Source organism: Astatotilapia calliptera, chromosome 19, assembly GCF_900246225.1.
Source record: "Astatotilapia calliptera chromosome 19, fAstCal1.2, whole genome shotgun sequence".
NCBI classification, from domain to species: Eukaryota; Metazoa; Chordata; class Actinopteri; order Cichliformes; family Cichlidae; genus Astatotilapia; species Astatotilapia calliptera.
This window is the reverse complement of record NC_039320.1, coordinates 14,452,349-14,469,437: the sequence shown is the minus strand read 5'-3', so window position 1 is coordinate 14,469,437 and position 17,089 is coordinate 14,452,349. Positions and strand designations below refer to the sequence as shown.

Below are 17,089 nucleotides of genomic sequence, written 5' to 3'. Positions count from 1 at the left end.
CTTCACCCAAGGGCAGGAAGACGCTGCCTTATCTTGGTCTGTACTGGTTTAAACTGATAAATCTGCTGTCTCATGAATTTTACCCTCTATATAAACTGTTGTACTTGTGAATAAAGTTGAGTCACTTTGGGAAGACAATCTAAAGCAGTCTCTGTTTTCTTGTTCTCCCAAGCTGCTCCCGAGCTCGTACTAACACGCTGAATGGCATGCTTGAATATTACTTGAGAATATATTTGACTGTGTTACAGACTAAGGGACATTCTCTGCTGATAGGTGAAGGTACATTCTCTGCTGATAGACGTCCACGCCTCGAAGGAAGTCGATCCACGGATTAGGCCCTGGAAACAGTTTCCTTCAGGTACCAGAAATTATTTCCACTACTAATTAATTACCGTTGAGCTCAAAGGTCCTATTAATAAACGGTTAACGAATGTGTATTTATGACGACGATTTGTGAGACTGGTAAACTTATGATACGTACGATGGTCTTTCGTTCTACACGGTGCATTTCAAGGTCCTGCACCCATCCGTCGGTAAACTGTACCTGGGCTTGTTGCAGTGACCGGAAGTTACTAAACTTCATGAATGTATGCACTCACTCCAAGAACCGTATGATTATAAATATGCATATAAATATGCTACGATGAGATAGCTGACTTCATCTAACTAGCAAATGTTTTCCAGGCTACGTTGGTGATTCAGTTTTTTTTAATATGTATGATATTTTTGTCATGCGATTTTAAAGCCGGTCCTACAACCGCATCCAAGAATAACATGCAGCTTATCTCAGAACTGTCGGTGAAAATTATTCTTGGAGCTAAGTTTAATTGAGCTGCATTTTAAAGAGGTGCAATTTCACAATTTGTGTATATTTTCTAAGTTCACTATTTTGTCATGTGTTGAGAAAAACACAGATTAAAAAATTACATGGTCTAATATTTACATTTAGCATAACTGCAACATGATTTTTTTCGGGTTTTTTTTAAAGACTCGAAAGGACTTGAAATTCAAAGTTTCAGACTTGTGACTTGACTCGGACTTTTACACCAGTGACTTGAGACTCGACTCTGACTTGCCTGACATTACTTGAGACTTGAGGATAAAGACTTGAGACTTACTTGAGACTTGCAAAACAATGACTTGGTCCCACCTCTGATACAGACTATGAAATCATGAAATGTACAAAAAAATGCTGATTACATAAGTATATGTGTATCTGAGGATATAAACAGTGATTGAGCAGAAGAATACTGCATATTAGGGCTATACATAGTTGATGTGTGAGGACATCTTAATTTTTTAACTCATGAAGGTGAGTCTTCAAAACAATACTCTTAAGCAGTAACATGTATATGCAGTGTACTTCTGAATCTGCAATACAACTTACACATCACAGAGAAGGCTAGGGATACTATTTATCCTTGTAATGTAGTGAAGTTGTTTGGAAACGTAGCAGGAAACCTGGCAGTGCACCACTGCAAAACTGTGATATTACAATGATATTGCAAGTAAAGATTTAAACTTTACCCAACATTATCTCCATATCTGGAACAATATCTCCAAAAAGGCTGTAGCAACAGCCTAAAACAGTAACAGTAAAAATACATTAATACATTAAATGCATTAATATCAACCCTAAAACACTTTCACGCCAGCTTTCAAAGTTCTTCCGACGATCCCTGAATGTAGCACGGTAGACATGAGGAAGTAGTTTAGGAGCCAAGCGAAATGAAGGGCTTTTGACTTGGGTAAACTGAATTTACACTCCACTTTCAAGGACTGGCATAAAACAGGTAAGTCGCATTTATTTTGTGGTTTTTGTGAGTCATAAAATATCAGAGCAAACTGCAGTCTAATCCTCAGCGCCTTTGTGAGGTTAGCACTGATGCTAGCTTCTGTTGGCTAATCTGGATTGTTTATTCACCTTTTCTGAAAGGACACGACGAGTTTAATATGTGAACGTGTCCCGTCTAATATCTGGTCAAATAGCGGACAGTTAGCATTACTAAAGCTTATTTCGGTTTTGGGCTAACTCATGTGATGTGCCTTCAGGTGTGTTTAACGGACATTTCGATCAGAGATGAAACTGTTTAATTTTTAAAATAGCTTCCAACTCCAGCCACACCGTGTTTGTTTATTTATGTTTACACTGTTTATTCTGGTGCATACTTTACGAGTCATTTAAGCCAGCAGGGTTTTCTTAATCTTTGTGATGGTCGACATTTTCGCTTATATTTGGAAATAGACTACAGTCAACAGGATTTATAAAGGGGTTGCATATGAAATAAAGAAGAAACCTGTTCTGCAAGTGTCTTAATGACTCTGTTATTGTACTCACATTACAATAAATCAAGCCATCCGATGGAGGATTTCATTATTATTAACATTTATTTCGAGAATAAAGTCAAAATGTGGAGATTGCATTTGTTGTTTCAAGTGCCACGGCTGTTTTACCCTGTACAATATGCCTTGTGCAGAAGAGTTGGTGAAACAACGTGATCAGCTGTGTCTTAAAAAAGAGGTAACGGAACAGGGCATTTGCATCACGGGTGTGCGACCGATAAATCTGCAACAGCTGTGTGATGCTGTCGTGTCAACATGGACCAAAGAAGAAGAATTAAGGGAATTCTAAAGGCAAATCGGTGTCTAACCCGATACCAGAAAGGTGTACCTAATAAAGCAGATGTTGAGTGTATTATCTCACTGAAATATATTGGTGTCTGTATTTTTAGGTTATAATTTCTGCAAAGACAAAATATATTTTTCTGGAAATTGAATTGCATTCAAGTGTTGATGATTAGATGTCTTTACTACCACTAATTACTACAGAAAATGATTGTTTTCGCCTGAGATAAAGAAAGCTTTTGTCAGAGTGAAAAAAGTGATTTTGTATTGCAGATTTGTTTGATCCCTGCTTGTATTTTGACATCTCTCATGTCTTTACCTCTGTGATTGAAAAGCTGAACGAGCCATGGACAACATTCAGATCCGGAAGTTTAATGATGAAGATGCTGATGTTGTGAAGGAGCTCTTCACCTTGGGGATGAGTGAGCATGTGCCTTCATCCTTTGTGCACGTTCTGAAGCAGCCACTGACCCAGATGGTCCTCATGTGCATGTTCTGCGCTCTCCTGACCAGCTCTAAGTCCTTCTTGCTTCCCGTCTTGGCCGTCACCTTCTGCCTGGCTGGAGCCCGGCAGATGGTCGTCTACATGTTCAACAAATACATCGAATCCACGCTCAGAAAGGACCTCAACAACATCAGTGAGACCTACCTGAAAGGGAAAGACTCATGCTTTTGGGTGGCTGATAGCGATGGCCGGGTAGTGGGTTCGGTGGCTTGTCTTCCTGCTGAGGATGCTCCTGGTTGCTTGAAGCTGAAACGCATGTCGGTCCGCCGCAGTCACCGCGGGATGGGCATCGCAAAGGCTCTGTGTCGTACAGTGGCTGAATTTACTCGCGACAGGGGTTACGGAGCTGTAATACTGCAGACTTCTGTGGTGCAGACAGATGCTCAGAAGCTGTACGAGCACATGGGCTACAAAAAGATAAGAGAGTTTGTCGTTCCAGAGTTTCTTGCCAAAATCCTAAACTTCACCCTGCTTGAGTACAGACTTGATTTACAGCAGGACTGAAGAATGGACTGAATCAGATATAAACACTGACAACCATTTCAGGGCAGCAGTACAACACATTTATCTAGTTCCTCCACTCTGTGTTTTCCCAGCATGTATTTGATTGAGGCAGAAACACTCTGGACAGGTCGGGCATGGGGGGTTGAGATGGGGGCGTGTTTACTCAACACTTGTAGAGCTGGTCCAGTTGTGTTTTCTCCTGTTTCAAACACACACAAGATCGTTACTGTTTTATTTGTGTGTAAAATAGTTGGTTCCACAAAATGTTAAAGTAGAAAAACTCAGCTTTTGTTAAGGGTTTTGTGTTGATTTGTCATTTTATTTAACTTGTACATGATTTTAACAATAAATGTATACATCTGAACACAAAAGCTGCGATCACTTTTGCAGTGTTATTTCAAATCTGTTGTTTTTGCTCAGTTTGTGATGCATTGATCCAATACAGGAGATCACTAGAGGCCCTTTTAGTAACTTAGCCACAACAATCTCTGGTGTCATTAAAATATTCATAATAGTTTGGTTATAAATTTCTCTCACTGTACTTTTCTGTGTTCATAATTCTATTAATTTGGACAAGATCTTTAACATCACCAGATGTTAGCTAGGTCCAAACAATGAGAGAGCCTCCACTGTTTTTAACAGATGGCTCTACACTCTCACTGTTGCATGTCTCTCCTTACCTCCTCCATATATGTATTGAAACATTTTCTAATTTGGAATAATCTCTCCATCATCTCCTTCGACCTGTTACCACTGATTTTCAGTCCAGTTCTTATATCATTTGCCATACCTTATCCTTGACAGCCACTTTTCCACTGGTCAGGTACAAAGACTGGACTGAAAATACACGAAAAAGCAGTCAATGCCGACAGAAAACTTTAAAAGAACTTTAGAAACCTTGAAGAAGTATTCCTCAAGGCCCTCTTAAAAATGTTAAGATAGTCTGGCTGCTTGGAGTAAAATATAGATAAGTGAGGGGTAGCTTAGGACTTTTGCACAGTGGTGTGTAATGTTACAGTGCATGCACTACTTCTGTTTTATCCAGAAATACACTCATATATGTACAAATCACTTAATACCTCTATGCATGGAAAACTACCTGAAGTCATCTTTATTTCTATGGTCCTCTGAGCAGAGTGTTGAGACTATAGATTGTACTGCTGGAGGCCCAAAAAGGAAGCTGACAGCTGTTCAGCCCAACAGTGTCTACTGTGGGCCAGGGGGAGGTTGTGGCTGCAGGGTGAAGAACCCAAACAGATATTTTGGGTCACTGCTTTGGTTTGAGTTTATTTTACATGCTATATGCCTCGCTGTAAATGACTACCACCTCAATGATGCTCACCTGTGTCAGGTTGTTGTTTTATTCCTTAAAAAAATAATTAAAGCTGTGAAGAGTATTTTTGTTTCATTTAAAATTTATACTTAAATTGTGATATAAGGTACTTTTGTACTTGCCTGTAATCAGGAAATAAGTACAAAATAATGCCACGATAAATAGCACAAAAATGACAGAAAAAAGCAAAATTTAAATTAAAAAGTTATTTCATTTTTTATTGATATAGCCTCAGTCTGTATGTGTTTAAACCGTGTCATCTTTGTGCTGCTGAGCTCGTTTAAATACTTGAGTTTTCATCGGGCCCCTGAGTTTGTGTCAGGCGGGCTGAGTCAGGCAGCAGCTCGGCCACCTCGAAGCGGATGTGTCCGGCCAGACCTCCATGGATGGATGTAGCCTGTCAGGGACGAAGCGGAGCAGTTAGCCGGATATTTTGACGTAAGCAGGTAGGTATTAGTGCATATTTATCATCTGACCGTCGGGGTTTTAACTCAGAATACACACACACACACACCTGTCTTAAACTATAAGCTTGTGGGGTTTCTTAATATTATCTCTTGGATATTATTATTTTTATTCATTTATTGAAATTGCCAAACGAAGCTAACGAACGTTGCTGCTAGCAGCTGATCAGGGAGTGTCTGCCTGACAGTTGACAGCACCAAATGTGAGCGTTAAAATTAAGGTTTAGTATTAGTTACAGCTGTTAAAATTAAATGTTCTCACATTAAAACGACTAATAATGAAGAACATGGCAAGTGTAATGAGCCTTGCTTGCTATTAAGGCGGCTGTGTCGATATCCAATCCTAAAGGGATGATTATTCTCGGTTAAATTAAATAATCTTCTAATCCAGATTGTTTTTCTTAATTTGTCATCCAGTTTGGTTAATCTGTCGGGAGAAAATGTCCTGTAGGGCTTCAGCCACACCCATGCTGTGATTTATTGTGATTACCAGCAGAAGCAATACGCAGAAATGTATATAGTTATTATTTTAATGTGTAGTAGTATCTTAATTCTTTCCCAGTAATACATGTATAAATAAGATATCATTGTATGTCCCGATTATTGCAGCAGAATTTCAGCCTTCAGTAGATTTTATACACACTAGATGGCACCAGATTACATATGTAAACATATGGTACAGACTATAGACATGCACACTATAAATACTTTATACCAGTTTATACTAAGGGTGCTTTGTGTTTTATGCACTCAAATCCTAATTGAATGCATACAGGGTTGAAGTGCTGGCTTTACACAACTATTCAACTGATGACCTACTTTTCTTTTATGCATTGCTCAGTGATGAGACCATCCTGAATATCATTGACATGCAAGCATTACAGGCTGTAATTCCCCCAGTATTCTCCAGCAATTAGACACATTTAAAAACATTGTTTGAAAAAAGGTTTGCATGGTCACATCTGCTGTTTTAATCTCACTTCAAATAAACTTGAGTGACACTGCTCAACTACACTGATTACAATTTAAATGTATAATTCAGTGACTCAAGTAAGTCCATTAATTATGTTTGTTATTCACATAAAGATTAATAAACCAAGCTAAAAATAATCACAGTAACCTCAATATTTCCTGACCTAAAATGAACAAATTATTTATTCAATTTATTTCAGTTAGTTTCTTTTCTTTAACGTAGTGTCTCCTTTTAAAAATGGTCACCTCTAAAACTCTACCTGGATGATGCTGCAGTTTCTTTTTCAGTCGACCGTCAGCTGCTGTGTCCATATTGGCAAAATTTGTGTCATATAAGCCAAGCTTGTGCTAAATAAAAGCTGCCTTGGAGCAATAGTTATGCTCGTTTTTACCTTGTTGAGTGATATTGATTTGTTCCTCCCGGACAGACAGACAGAGGTGCAGTGTGGCTGTAATTTTCCTGCTTAAAATCCCAGAGTGTCACCTCTGTTCCTGCGTCCTTCCCGTTCGCTGGTCTGAGTGGGCTCAAAGCAGCAGCACCGCCTCTTTCTCAGTTTCCCTTCCATCATCTTCTATAAGGAGGACGAGCTTTGAATTAGACTGTCTGCTAGTCTTTAGAGAGATAAGAGGCTCCCCTTCTCTATTTCTTCCCACAAATGCCCAACACCCCCGTTTTTTGGTTCTGCCTCCATCATTTGCATAAAAGGGTGCAAAGACACTGCAGAGGTTTGTTTTGTCCCTAAACATCCCCAGCTATCCCCCAGCTGAAATATTAGTCTGTGGATTGCATATATGGCTGGTTTTTGTTGTTATCCTGGCCCATGTTTGTTGCTGAAGCTTAATATGTCCTGCATCATTTTGAAAGGAAAAATATTCTCCTCTTGAAGACTTGGGTGCCAGCGTTTCTCATCAGCCTCTAAGCTGAAAGCTTTTACACAGAAACCCTGCAGCGCTTGCTTCCATTGCAAAGAGATGACAGCAGAGAAACAGAGATGACTGGGAGTTGAAAAGCTCCAGCCATGCAGTTAGCAGATAAAAGAACTAATCCTTGCTCTGTGATGGGCCACAGTTTTAGGCTGGACCCTAATGCAACCTCTGCTGCTTTTTGCTTACAATGTGCTGTGTTATGGAGCATCACCTGGACCTTTTGTGTTCAACCACAATGAAACAGCAGTTGATTAACTTGAACTGGTTCACCTCCCACTGGATGAAAAATGCTTAGCACCTGTTTTTTTCTTGACTTTCCCCCCCTCCCAGTTCTCACTCTAGCAGATGAAAGAAAGTGGAATGCTTTGTAATAAAAAAAAACACACAAAAAAACCCTGGAAATCCATTATAGGCTGCAGTGCAGCGAGAAATTAGGTTTAGTGTAATTTCAGCCTTTTCTTTTGATGTATTTACGACCCCGTATGTTTTTTCTTTTTCCATTCCCTGACTGATTAATCATAACTTGAGTCAATATTATTAATTTTTACCTTAAAAGTCTGTTGCCGAGGCTGAAAGTAGCCTTTGATCAGTGCACTCATGATAAGAAGTAAAAAACAAGCCTGAACCTCTGCATCATCCTAAACAATGAGGGCATGCACGGGAATAATAGCTGTCTATTTTGAGAAGCATGTCTGCAGGCTTTAGGACCCAGCAGCACTGTCTGGGCCTAAACCACCCTCCCTCCTGCAGAAGCCAGCTTAGACACAGCACAGTGCAGTGCTGCCCCTCAGCTGATGCGCTCACAGCAGACCCAGCTTGGCTTTATTTTTTTCCCCCGTCTTCATATCGCTGCTGTTCGCCTTTGGCACCTTTAATCAGAGGGCTGGATTGGCAGCATCCTCCCCAGCAGAGACTTCCTGATATGGTGAAAAAAGCTCCCGCAGACTTTGGCTTGTGGGCAGCAGAGAGGCGGGACGGTGGAGTTTTGGGAGCTCGGGCTGTACTGTGAGCAATAGGAGAGGGATGGTGTGATTCTGCAAGGAGACAGAGAGGAAGAGGGAGACGCTCCGGCAGCATCACTGAACCCCACTCCCCTCTCCTCGACCCCCTTCTGTCTGGCTGACGCTCTCCCCAATAACACGCTCTTTCAGTCAAGACTGGCAGTTTTGAGTGGGGGGCTCAGCAACCAGAAATCATGTCACACACTAGGAGGAATACGTACACCCGGGTGAGTGGATATATATATACGCTCAAGGTAGTTGAATGAACGGTCTGAGTGGCGTTTAAGTTTGTCCTGCTCAGCGGGCCATTGTTTCTGTAAGGTTTCTTTGATTTGTTTCACTCTGTCATCCCCTGCTTGTCAATTCCTGCCTTCAATAGGAGGGTTTCTAATCCATTTCACTGCTGCATTCCTCTGTCTGAATTGTCGCCTCTTTGTTCGGCTCAAATGCCCCTCTGGGGCAATATCAACATTGCTGCTGCGATGTTGAGAGCTCATACCTTTGCTATGACTTGACTCTGACGACCTGTGAACTAGTAGGTAGGTAGTTGGCTCGCTTTTTGTTATCAGCTAAACACACAATCCATGAGCCCAGAAGACTTCCTGTTTGTCATCCGTGTCTGAGTCAGGCGACTTTGCTGTCAATGGGAGGGATGACATCAGTGTGTGATCTTACATGTCAGCTTACTAAGCAAAAATAGCTCCTAGACTGTATGGATTTTAACTTATATGGAGGCGGTCTGTGGCAAGCACGCATATGACAGCTTTTCTTGCTTAAATACAACATCGTGCTGACAATCAGAAAGCTACATGCGTGTTTTTCATCTTATTTCAGCTTTAAAGTCAGTGCGAGCCTTGCGTGTGTTGTAAGAGTAGAGTGGCACTAAATAATTCAGCACGCCCTCCTTGGGTCTTCTGCCTCCAGCACATGGCAAACGGTTCTAAGCAATGACTGAACATCGGTGAATACATCATTACAGACTCGTTAGCTTTCAAGTTTTCATTATGACTTCAAGTATAATCCCCTGATGGATGTGTGATTGCAGATTGTTGAGCTGTGTTGCCCTGTGAAGCCATGTAGACTGAAGTGATTTGACGCTTTAAGTAAAAGCTTCAAGGACTCAGCTGTGACGTAGAAACTGTGGAAGCATCATTTATTGCTCATGACTAGTTAAAATGTCTCGCTCCATGTTGGTCATGAATTATAAGAGGAGTTAATTCGACTTTAAACAATTAAGGGGATCCAGGCTTTGAATAAAAGCTGCCACTTAAGTGAATATCAGCAGTGACTGTCTGACTTTATGTGTGAGGAGCTATAGTTGTTTATAATAAAGATACATGTATGTAACTTTCATTCAGTGTGAGGTAAGTGCCTTTAAATCATTGAAACACCAACTTTATACTTAAATATGTTTTTCAAGCCAGGATTTTATGACCATTAAAATTCTTGGAGTGATTGTGCAAAGCGCTCCTTACTTTACAGCATTCCAATGTATACTTTGCAAAGTTTCAGTGACCTTACATTAGGGTACTGATTGTCTAAGACCTTTAGGCATGTGGTTTAACCAGATTTTATGTTTTAATGTTTTCATGAATACTGAAACTCAAGAATAATGCACAATGTAGTGGAAGCTTCATGCTTTATGTGGAGCAGATGATCAGATTAGATTTTGAAGACCTAAAAGCTAACAAGTTCAAACTTATACCAAATATGTAGTACGGTAAGCCACATGTTTGAATAAAGGGGTTTCCTTGAACGCATGAAATTATAATCCAGTTAACAAAATGTGTGTCTTGGTCCATAAATCACATCAACTGTTTTTGAAGCTTTTGCTATCTGAAGAACAAATGGCAGTCCAGTGTACTTGTGTTGATTTCTTTTGAAGAGAGTAGACACCTGTTCATAATACGTTTTGCCTTTATTGAGGACCTTCACTGTAGACTTAGACGCCACTTTAATCACCATGCAGGCCAGAGAGGACATTAACTGAGGCTCACTAAAACAGGACTGGAAAACTTGTTCAGCTGGTGTTAACTGTTTGGACATTTTTGGAGCGAGTGTGTCACAGAAAACAAGAAGTAAAGTCAAATGTTTGAGGTTTATGTTTAGAACTAGAATGACCATAATGTACATTTGTGTTCAGAAATTTACATTGACTCATTGTGGACATACATGTCACAGGGCTTTGAATTATTTCTTTAAATTGTTCTTTTTGCAGAGTGGAATAATTGTACAGCATACATCTTCATTGACTTTAAAAGCAAGAACTGGGAACACAAGTTTAAATTTATTTTGGACTTTCTCTATTCCACACAGGGCAAAAAAAGTTACAACCACCTCCAGTTTGGTTAAATGTCCCTTAGCAGGTTGCACCTTGACCAGGTGCTTTGGCTGAATATTTGACAACATTTCTTGGAAAAATTGGTAGAGTTCATTTACATTTTAAACTGGTTTATTGCCTTCCTTTTGGGAAGGCTGTTCCAGAAACTTAATGTCAGCCTGCTTTTTTTAAATTCCAAACCAGTTTTGATGTGTGTTTGAGATGATTGTCCTGTTAGAATACTGTGTTCAAGTTTCAACCGTAGCTGTTGATTTGAGGTGAAGTTGAAGGATTTGGAGGTAGTCCTCTTCCTTCATTGTTCCATTTACTTTTTTCAGTGTACCAGTACCACTGTCAGCAGAACAGCCCCAGAGCATGATGCTACAGTTGGTACAGTGTACTTAGGTTTGAAAACCTCACCTTTACTCTTTCAAACATACCTTTTGTCGTGACCAAATAGTGCTGTCTTTGTTCTGTCTGACCAAAAAAAACCTTTCTCCAGAATTAGTTTGATTTATTAATGTGGGCAGCTACAAATTTAAATCAAGCTTAAAGGTGTTGATTTTACACAGGCCCAATGTGTAGTGGATTTGAAGCAGAGGTTTCTTTCTTGGGTGGCACAAAAGATGGCTCTTAGTCCATTGCAACGTGAAACTGGCTTCACTGTGGACAGTGACGCTGTCATGTTGTGCTGCGTGGAAGGCAGGAGATTGGACCCAAATGCAGGACTCGGAAAAGGTTAAACTAAAGTGCAGCATTTATTGCTGGACGAACTCTTCATGAATACAGGGCAAAAAAACAAGAACTCAAAGCACTAAGCATTACCTTGGAAACTGGAAAGCTAAGCTTTGAACGGAGAACTAGAAAACTATCGTAACACAGCGGTGAAGACACAACAGGGAAAGGGTACGACATGACAACAAGCTGGGGATGACAGGGGTAATCAAGAACGGGAGACAGAAGGGAAACACAGCTGGGACTAATTCTGCAGGATAAGACAAGGGAAGCAACACAGAATACAGACACAGACTTTCAAAGTAAAACAGGAAGCACAACAACTGAACTTACAGACTCAGAGACCCGATACTGACACGGTACAGAGGGAACTTAGACAGGAGATGTGGGACCAGGGCAGGCACCGAGACACAGACTAGACACTAAACAGAGGGAGCACAGAAATCAAACCTAGGAACTAGCAAATCTTAATAAGAATTAATCAGAAACATAAGCAACTCTTAATCAAAACAAAAACACTGAGTCAGCAGTCCCAGGACCATGACAGATGCTGGTGTTCCTGTAGTTTTCAGCTCATGGCAGGCTTGAGCCTTGGTGGTTCCTGGGTTGATCCTAACCAATTTTCCCACAACTGATGATAACAGTTTAGGTCTTTTTCCAGACAAAGGCAGAGTGGTGACTCATCCAAATAACATCGGGATCATCAGGTCAAGCAATTGTACTCATTCTTCGATCTTCACTGAGTTTGTTCGACTTTAATACTGTGCCTATATGACTATTGGGCAGTCCAGTGAGATGCAGACAAAGCAAAACTATCAGTTCCTGTCAGTCATGATCGCTAACGACAAGTTAATAGGGCTTGGCATTATCAAGTTAAAAGACACAGACCTCTTTTTAGAACCTTCATCACCACTTGTTACCAGATTTGAGCGAGTTTATGTATATATTTAAGGCTGTATACTTTTCAACATGCGTAGATTACAGTTATTCCAAAATAAACTAGATAAAAAACTTGTGCACGCAACTCTTGTTTGTTAAAGTCAGTAAAGATGTACGATGTACTATCATTCCACTCTGAAAATGAACACTTCTAAGAAATCATTAAAAGCCCCAAATTAACATAACAGCACAGCTTCTTGCAGCAGTAGTGACAGCAGAGGATACAGTGTCTGTCGAAGAGTCTTCATGCTATAGGTGTTTTTCTGTTTTTGGTTAAACTTTCACAAAGGTTTTTGTGTAGTTTAACCTTTAAGTTAAACAGCAACACATAGACAGTGTGTGTTTAGCTGAAGCAGAGAATGATATCTGCTCCTCTCTGCACTGTTCTGCTGAGTCACCATCAATTCTAGGACATTGCTCTGTAAATTGGGTTATGCAGTATTATTTGATTACAAAATATTGTAGCTGAAGCCAATTTGAAAACGTTCTTGTGTGCATTTTGTTCTTCACACATCCAAATTGCATTGTGACGTCTCAGGTGTTTGTTGCCATGGAATTACCATAAAGTTTGCCTCCTCAGCTAGAAAGAAAGAGCAGTGCTGTTCAAGCGTGCACTGACATTTAGAGAGAGCAGCATCAGGATGAGGCCTGGTCCTCTGTCCCTCAAAGGTGAGCCACTGTGTCTCATAAAAGCACCCGCTGTTGTATCACCCAACCAACCCTAATCCCTGAGCTAATCGGTCTTTGCTACAGTCACACAGTGATTGAAAACAGCAACTTGACCAAAAATTACTATTAACATGTGCAATCATCTTGCAATATTGTTGCCTGTTAAGGTCGGCGACCACGCCTGTGACCACTCGCGGTCAGTTACTCTCTTCTAAGGGTCTTAGGTGCATCAGGAGTGCAAGAAAATAACAATAAGACTGAGTCAGTTTGCTGTCAGTCTGCTATCAGATTAAATTGGGTTAAGTTGGTAGTTACATGCAGTTGTTTGTTATAATGTGATGATTAACTGTGATAAATTGGGGAAAATCACAATTTCAAATTCATTTGAACTTTTTATTTTATTTTTATTTTTTAAAGAAATTCAGACGTTCCCTCACAAATTGTGACAGAGTTTCTGCATGACTATGATTTAACTGCAAAAGGACACAAGTGTTTGGCGACCTTACTTTTATATAGAAATATAACCAGAACACAACCAGTTCAGTCATCTTGACAATCTATTGAATGTGAAACATCAATTTTTTGCAAACCTTTGCCAACACAATGTGGAAAATGGTTCTTTCAAAGTAAACTAAACAGTAGCATTTAACATAAATACATTAACCTAAATCTAATGCTAAACATTAAATACCTCTTAATACCACTCAAACTAAATCACCTGTGATGTTGAGCTGATTATAAATGCCTGTTTTAACAGCCCAGGTCTGTGTTTTCTTTCCTCATCCCACCCAGACCACCAGCAGTGGCAGCAGCAGGATGAGCTCAGACGGGGGCGGGCGGCCCGTCAAAGTGGGCTCCCTGGTGGAGGTGATTGGGAAGGGGCAGCGTGGCACAGTGGCCTACATCGGGACCACCCTCTTTGCCTCTGGAAAATGGGTGGGGGTCATCCTGGATGAAGCCAAGGGCAAAAATGACGGCACCGTACAGGGAAAGCGTTACTTCACCTGTGAAGAGAATCATGGGATTTTTGTGAGACAGTCACAGGTAAATACAGGTGTATTAAGTAAATGTCTTTACCCCAGTTATTTTTTTTAACACATAAGAGATTTTGTTTTCCTTTTATGTGGCGCAGTGTGCTGTGTGTGTGGGCTGATATTTTCCTTTATTGTCTTCTGTGGTGCTTTTGGTTTTTGTTGCTTCGGGGTCTTTGGTTATTCTTTTTGATCTGCAACAGCTCCGAGTTTCTCTCCCTCAAAATTCTGCATAATGTGACCATAATTCAACTATAGTGACCTGGAGGAGATGATAGAATAAACTAAAATTACAATAGTTTAACTTTTTTGCTACTTATGTTTTTTGGTTTTTTTGTAAATTAAAACTTCTTTCTTGTGAAACCGTCCATCTATATATAACTGCTGAACCTGATCAGAGTTGCAGAGGGTTTAATTCAGTTCCATTTTATTTACATAGAACTAATGCACAGCAACCGTTCAAGCTCAGAGAAACGGGTATAGGTGTACAATATGCTCTAAATAAAGAGATCTTCACTCTGTCCTTACATGCATTAAATATTCATTAATGGAAGCTTGGTTATGATTACAGGCATAGAAATAAAACAAATACAAACTGATGACTTCTTTTCTTGTGTTTGTTTATAATTTCCTTCAAAATATACATACACAGACCAGTTCCATGTTTGGGTTTAAATTTAAAAAATGTATTTATCCTGCAAAAGTCTTTCTGAAATATTATACTGGCTAAGGTTATGGACCTGTGATTATTACGATGGCTTACTTTACCTGTTTTATCCTTCATAAGTAGCGCTAAGAGAATAGGCCACACTGAGTCTGGCAATAAATAAATAAATCTGTTTGGGAGGAGCAAGTTTACAGTGAGGTTTATGTTAATCATATGACTGTAATCTACATCTCTAGGGTTGCCAACCTAATGTGGAACTGGACTGTTACTACTAAAAAGAAAAAGTCAAAAGATTGGAAGAAATGGTACCTGCAGGATATCTCTTATGTGCGGGCTCACAATAATAAACAGTCAGTGTAATGTAACTTGCAGTATTGTCATATCGGTCTTTGTGACTGTCAGTTTAATTCTATTTGTTTTAGTGCTGGGACAAGCACCATTTTACGGTAGCTTATTATGATCAAATTACACAAAGTTGTTGCAGTCATCAAATCAGAACGAGATGTCTACATTGCTGAATCCAAACACATCAATCACTCTTTGGCTGCTCGTCAAATCCATCCACTTCAGGGCTAAAAAATCATTACCAATTAATGTGATGGTGGTTGTACTTAAATGTTAGCAGAGAACAGTTTATACTTTGTGTGTTCTGTTACAGTTACCAGTAACTGTTAAAGCTTTTTACCTTTTGACTGTGCTGAAAAAAAGTGATACGAATTTAATGCTAAAAAGAAACATCAAACCTATGTAGAATTACACGTTTATGCATAAGATTCAGCTTTACTGTAGATTAGCAGTTGTGTCACTAATCCTCTTCAGCGTGTCTCCTGCTTGGCTTAAAAGGCTCGCTTGTGCCTCTTCTTCTCTGTCACCTCTTTCATTTAACAGCAGCACTCACAGTTGTGTTTTTGGAAGACATGACTAAACGTCTCTCTCCCGCTGTCTCAGATCCAGCTGGTAGATGATGGGGCAGACACAACGTCTCCTGAGACACCTGAGCCCGGCACTGGCAAGGTTCCCAAACGAGGTGAGAACGCACACACACATCCAGATGGTCATATTTGCAGGTCGTCTTTAGTATTCTGCTGGTACTGCTTTATCAGTAAAATTAAAAAAAATGCCCAAACACAGTAAAATCCAGTCTATCCTGTCCTTATAGAGCCTGATAGTAAGTGTGCATGCCATATTTGAAACCAATAAGCAGGGTTTATTCTCACCTGCTCTCCTGCTGTAGTTTAGATAGACAGCTGAAGATCTAAGATATAAAAGCACTTTGGTACATTTAGTATCTTATTACAGGGATGCTGCCTGGTTTTACTTATGTGATGAGTGAATAACAAGTAAAAATTGTGGATTTGAATCCCACGTACGGTAAGTTAGCCACCACCAGATGTCAAAATCTTTATCGGTGGTTGTTTTAAAGTGCTTTATAGATAAAGGTGATGATCGTGCCACAGTTTAAACAATAGCTGTGTCTTTATTTAAGAGTACTTTGCTATATCTTGAGCCACCCCTCATATCTTTGTATTTGTCTTCTAAGGAGCCCGACTTTTTTGCAAATCTTTTGAGCAGTAGTTCTCCAAACGTCATTTCTCTGGCTGTTTTCAGAGGAATGTTTTTATATATTTATTTTTTTAAAGTCACGTAACACTGACCCGTAAATCGCTCAAGCATAAAAAAGGCACTTAACTTGTGTCTATGTCTCTACGCATTACAGATAACTTGGCACAGAACAAACTTTAAATTCCCATTTTATGCATGTTGTTACTAACAGCCTGTCACAAGAACATGTAATGTGCTCCACTTCTTGAATCTATATAAAATGTTAAAGATAACATAGTTTAACAGGCATAAAATTTATTTTTTTTGCACAAATAAGGTGATTTCGAAAGACTTATTAGCTGAAAACTTGGTGTGTAGCATGTCCTTAGAAAAATTAGGAAACTGGATAAATGAAGGACAAAAGAAGTGGCAGGTCTAAAAAACATAAAACGATCTACAGCAGATTAACATTACGAGGAAATATGTTATCATGTCATGTCTTATCAAGTGAGGGAATTATGAATGTGGATCCCAATGTGGATTTGAGATCTTAACACACATATATGTGGATAACACATTATTTTCTCCCCACTAAACTCGTGATGTTTCAGTGGTAAACACTTTTTTTGTGAGATTTTTGATGGACATCTGGGCCATGAAAAGGCAGATTAAATGAGACTGGACAGTTGATTCAGATGTAACCTGGCAACAAGACACTTTTTCATTTAAAGCAGTGACGCGAAGAAAAGGCCTTGAAACGCTGAGTGCTTCTGTAAATGCTGCTATGCACCAAAATGCAAAGGGAAAGATGAGCAGTAAGTGTAGCTGACAGGTATAAGTAATAACATTCAAAAG

The 17,089-nt window shown here is 39.7% G+C and overlaps 2 protein-coding genes and 1 long non-coding RNA gene across 18 annotated transcripts in view; 2 read left to right on the top strand and 1 right to left on the bottom strand.

The window, feature by feature from the left end:
• Nucleotides 1–334: 334 nt before the first annotated feature.
• nat8 (N-acetyltransferase 8) lies at nt 335–4,414 on the top strand. Of its 2 annotated transcripts, none has more exons than XM_026151380.1 (2): nt 335–358; nt 2,961–4,414. In XM_026151380.1, exon 2 carries the CDS (start codon nt 2,972–2,974, stop codon nt 3,632–3,634), a length of 663 nt encoding a protein of 220 aa, XP_026007165.1. In that variant the 5' UTR covers nt 335–358; nt 2,961–2,971; the 3' UTR covers nt 3,635–4,414. The 2 variants fall into 2 exon arrangements, with proteins under 2 accessions (XP_026007165.1, XP_026007164.1); XM_026151379.1 differs by lacking the exon at nt 335–358 and adding an exon at nt 1,162–1,793.
• On the bottom strand, nt 3,773–7,947 carry LOC113011712 (uncharacterized). Its single transcript, XR_003270602.1, has 4 exons — nt 6,796–7,947; nt 5,256–5,364; nt 4,425–4,471; nt 3,773–3,833 (listed from the first exon to the last, which is right to left on the bottom strand). It is a non-coding gene; the product is annotated as an uncharacterized LOC113011712 (long non-coding RNA).
• The window catches only part of LOC113011690 (dynactin subunit 1-like), a 33,576-nt gene continuing 21,830 nt past the window's right edge, over nt 5,344–17,089 (top strand). For 13 of the 15 annotated variants that reach the window (XM_026151341.1, XM_026151340.1, XM_026151339.1 and 10 more), the window contains exons 1-3: nt 8,093–8,558; nt 13,787–14,038; nt 15,641–15,719. In XM_026151341.1, the coding sequence (XP_026007126.1) occupies nt 8,526–8,558; nt 13,787–14,038; nt 15,641–15,719 (364 nt within the window). In that variant the 5' untranslated portion in view covers nt 8,093–8,525. Of the gene's footprint in view, nt 5,414–8,092; nt 8,559–13,786; nt 14,039–15,640; nt 15,720–17,089 lie in introns of those variants that run through there. The other 2 variants (XM_026151338.1, XM_026151337.1) reach the window with 2 other exon arrangements.

Excerpts from the sequence above, each read along its gene's own strand:
- nat8 (XM_026151380.1), top strand. The coding sequence starts at position 2,972 with ATGGACAACATTCAGATCCGGAAGTTTAATGATGAAGATGCTGATGTT.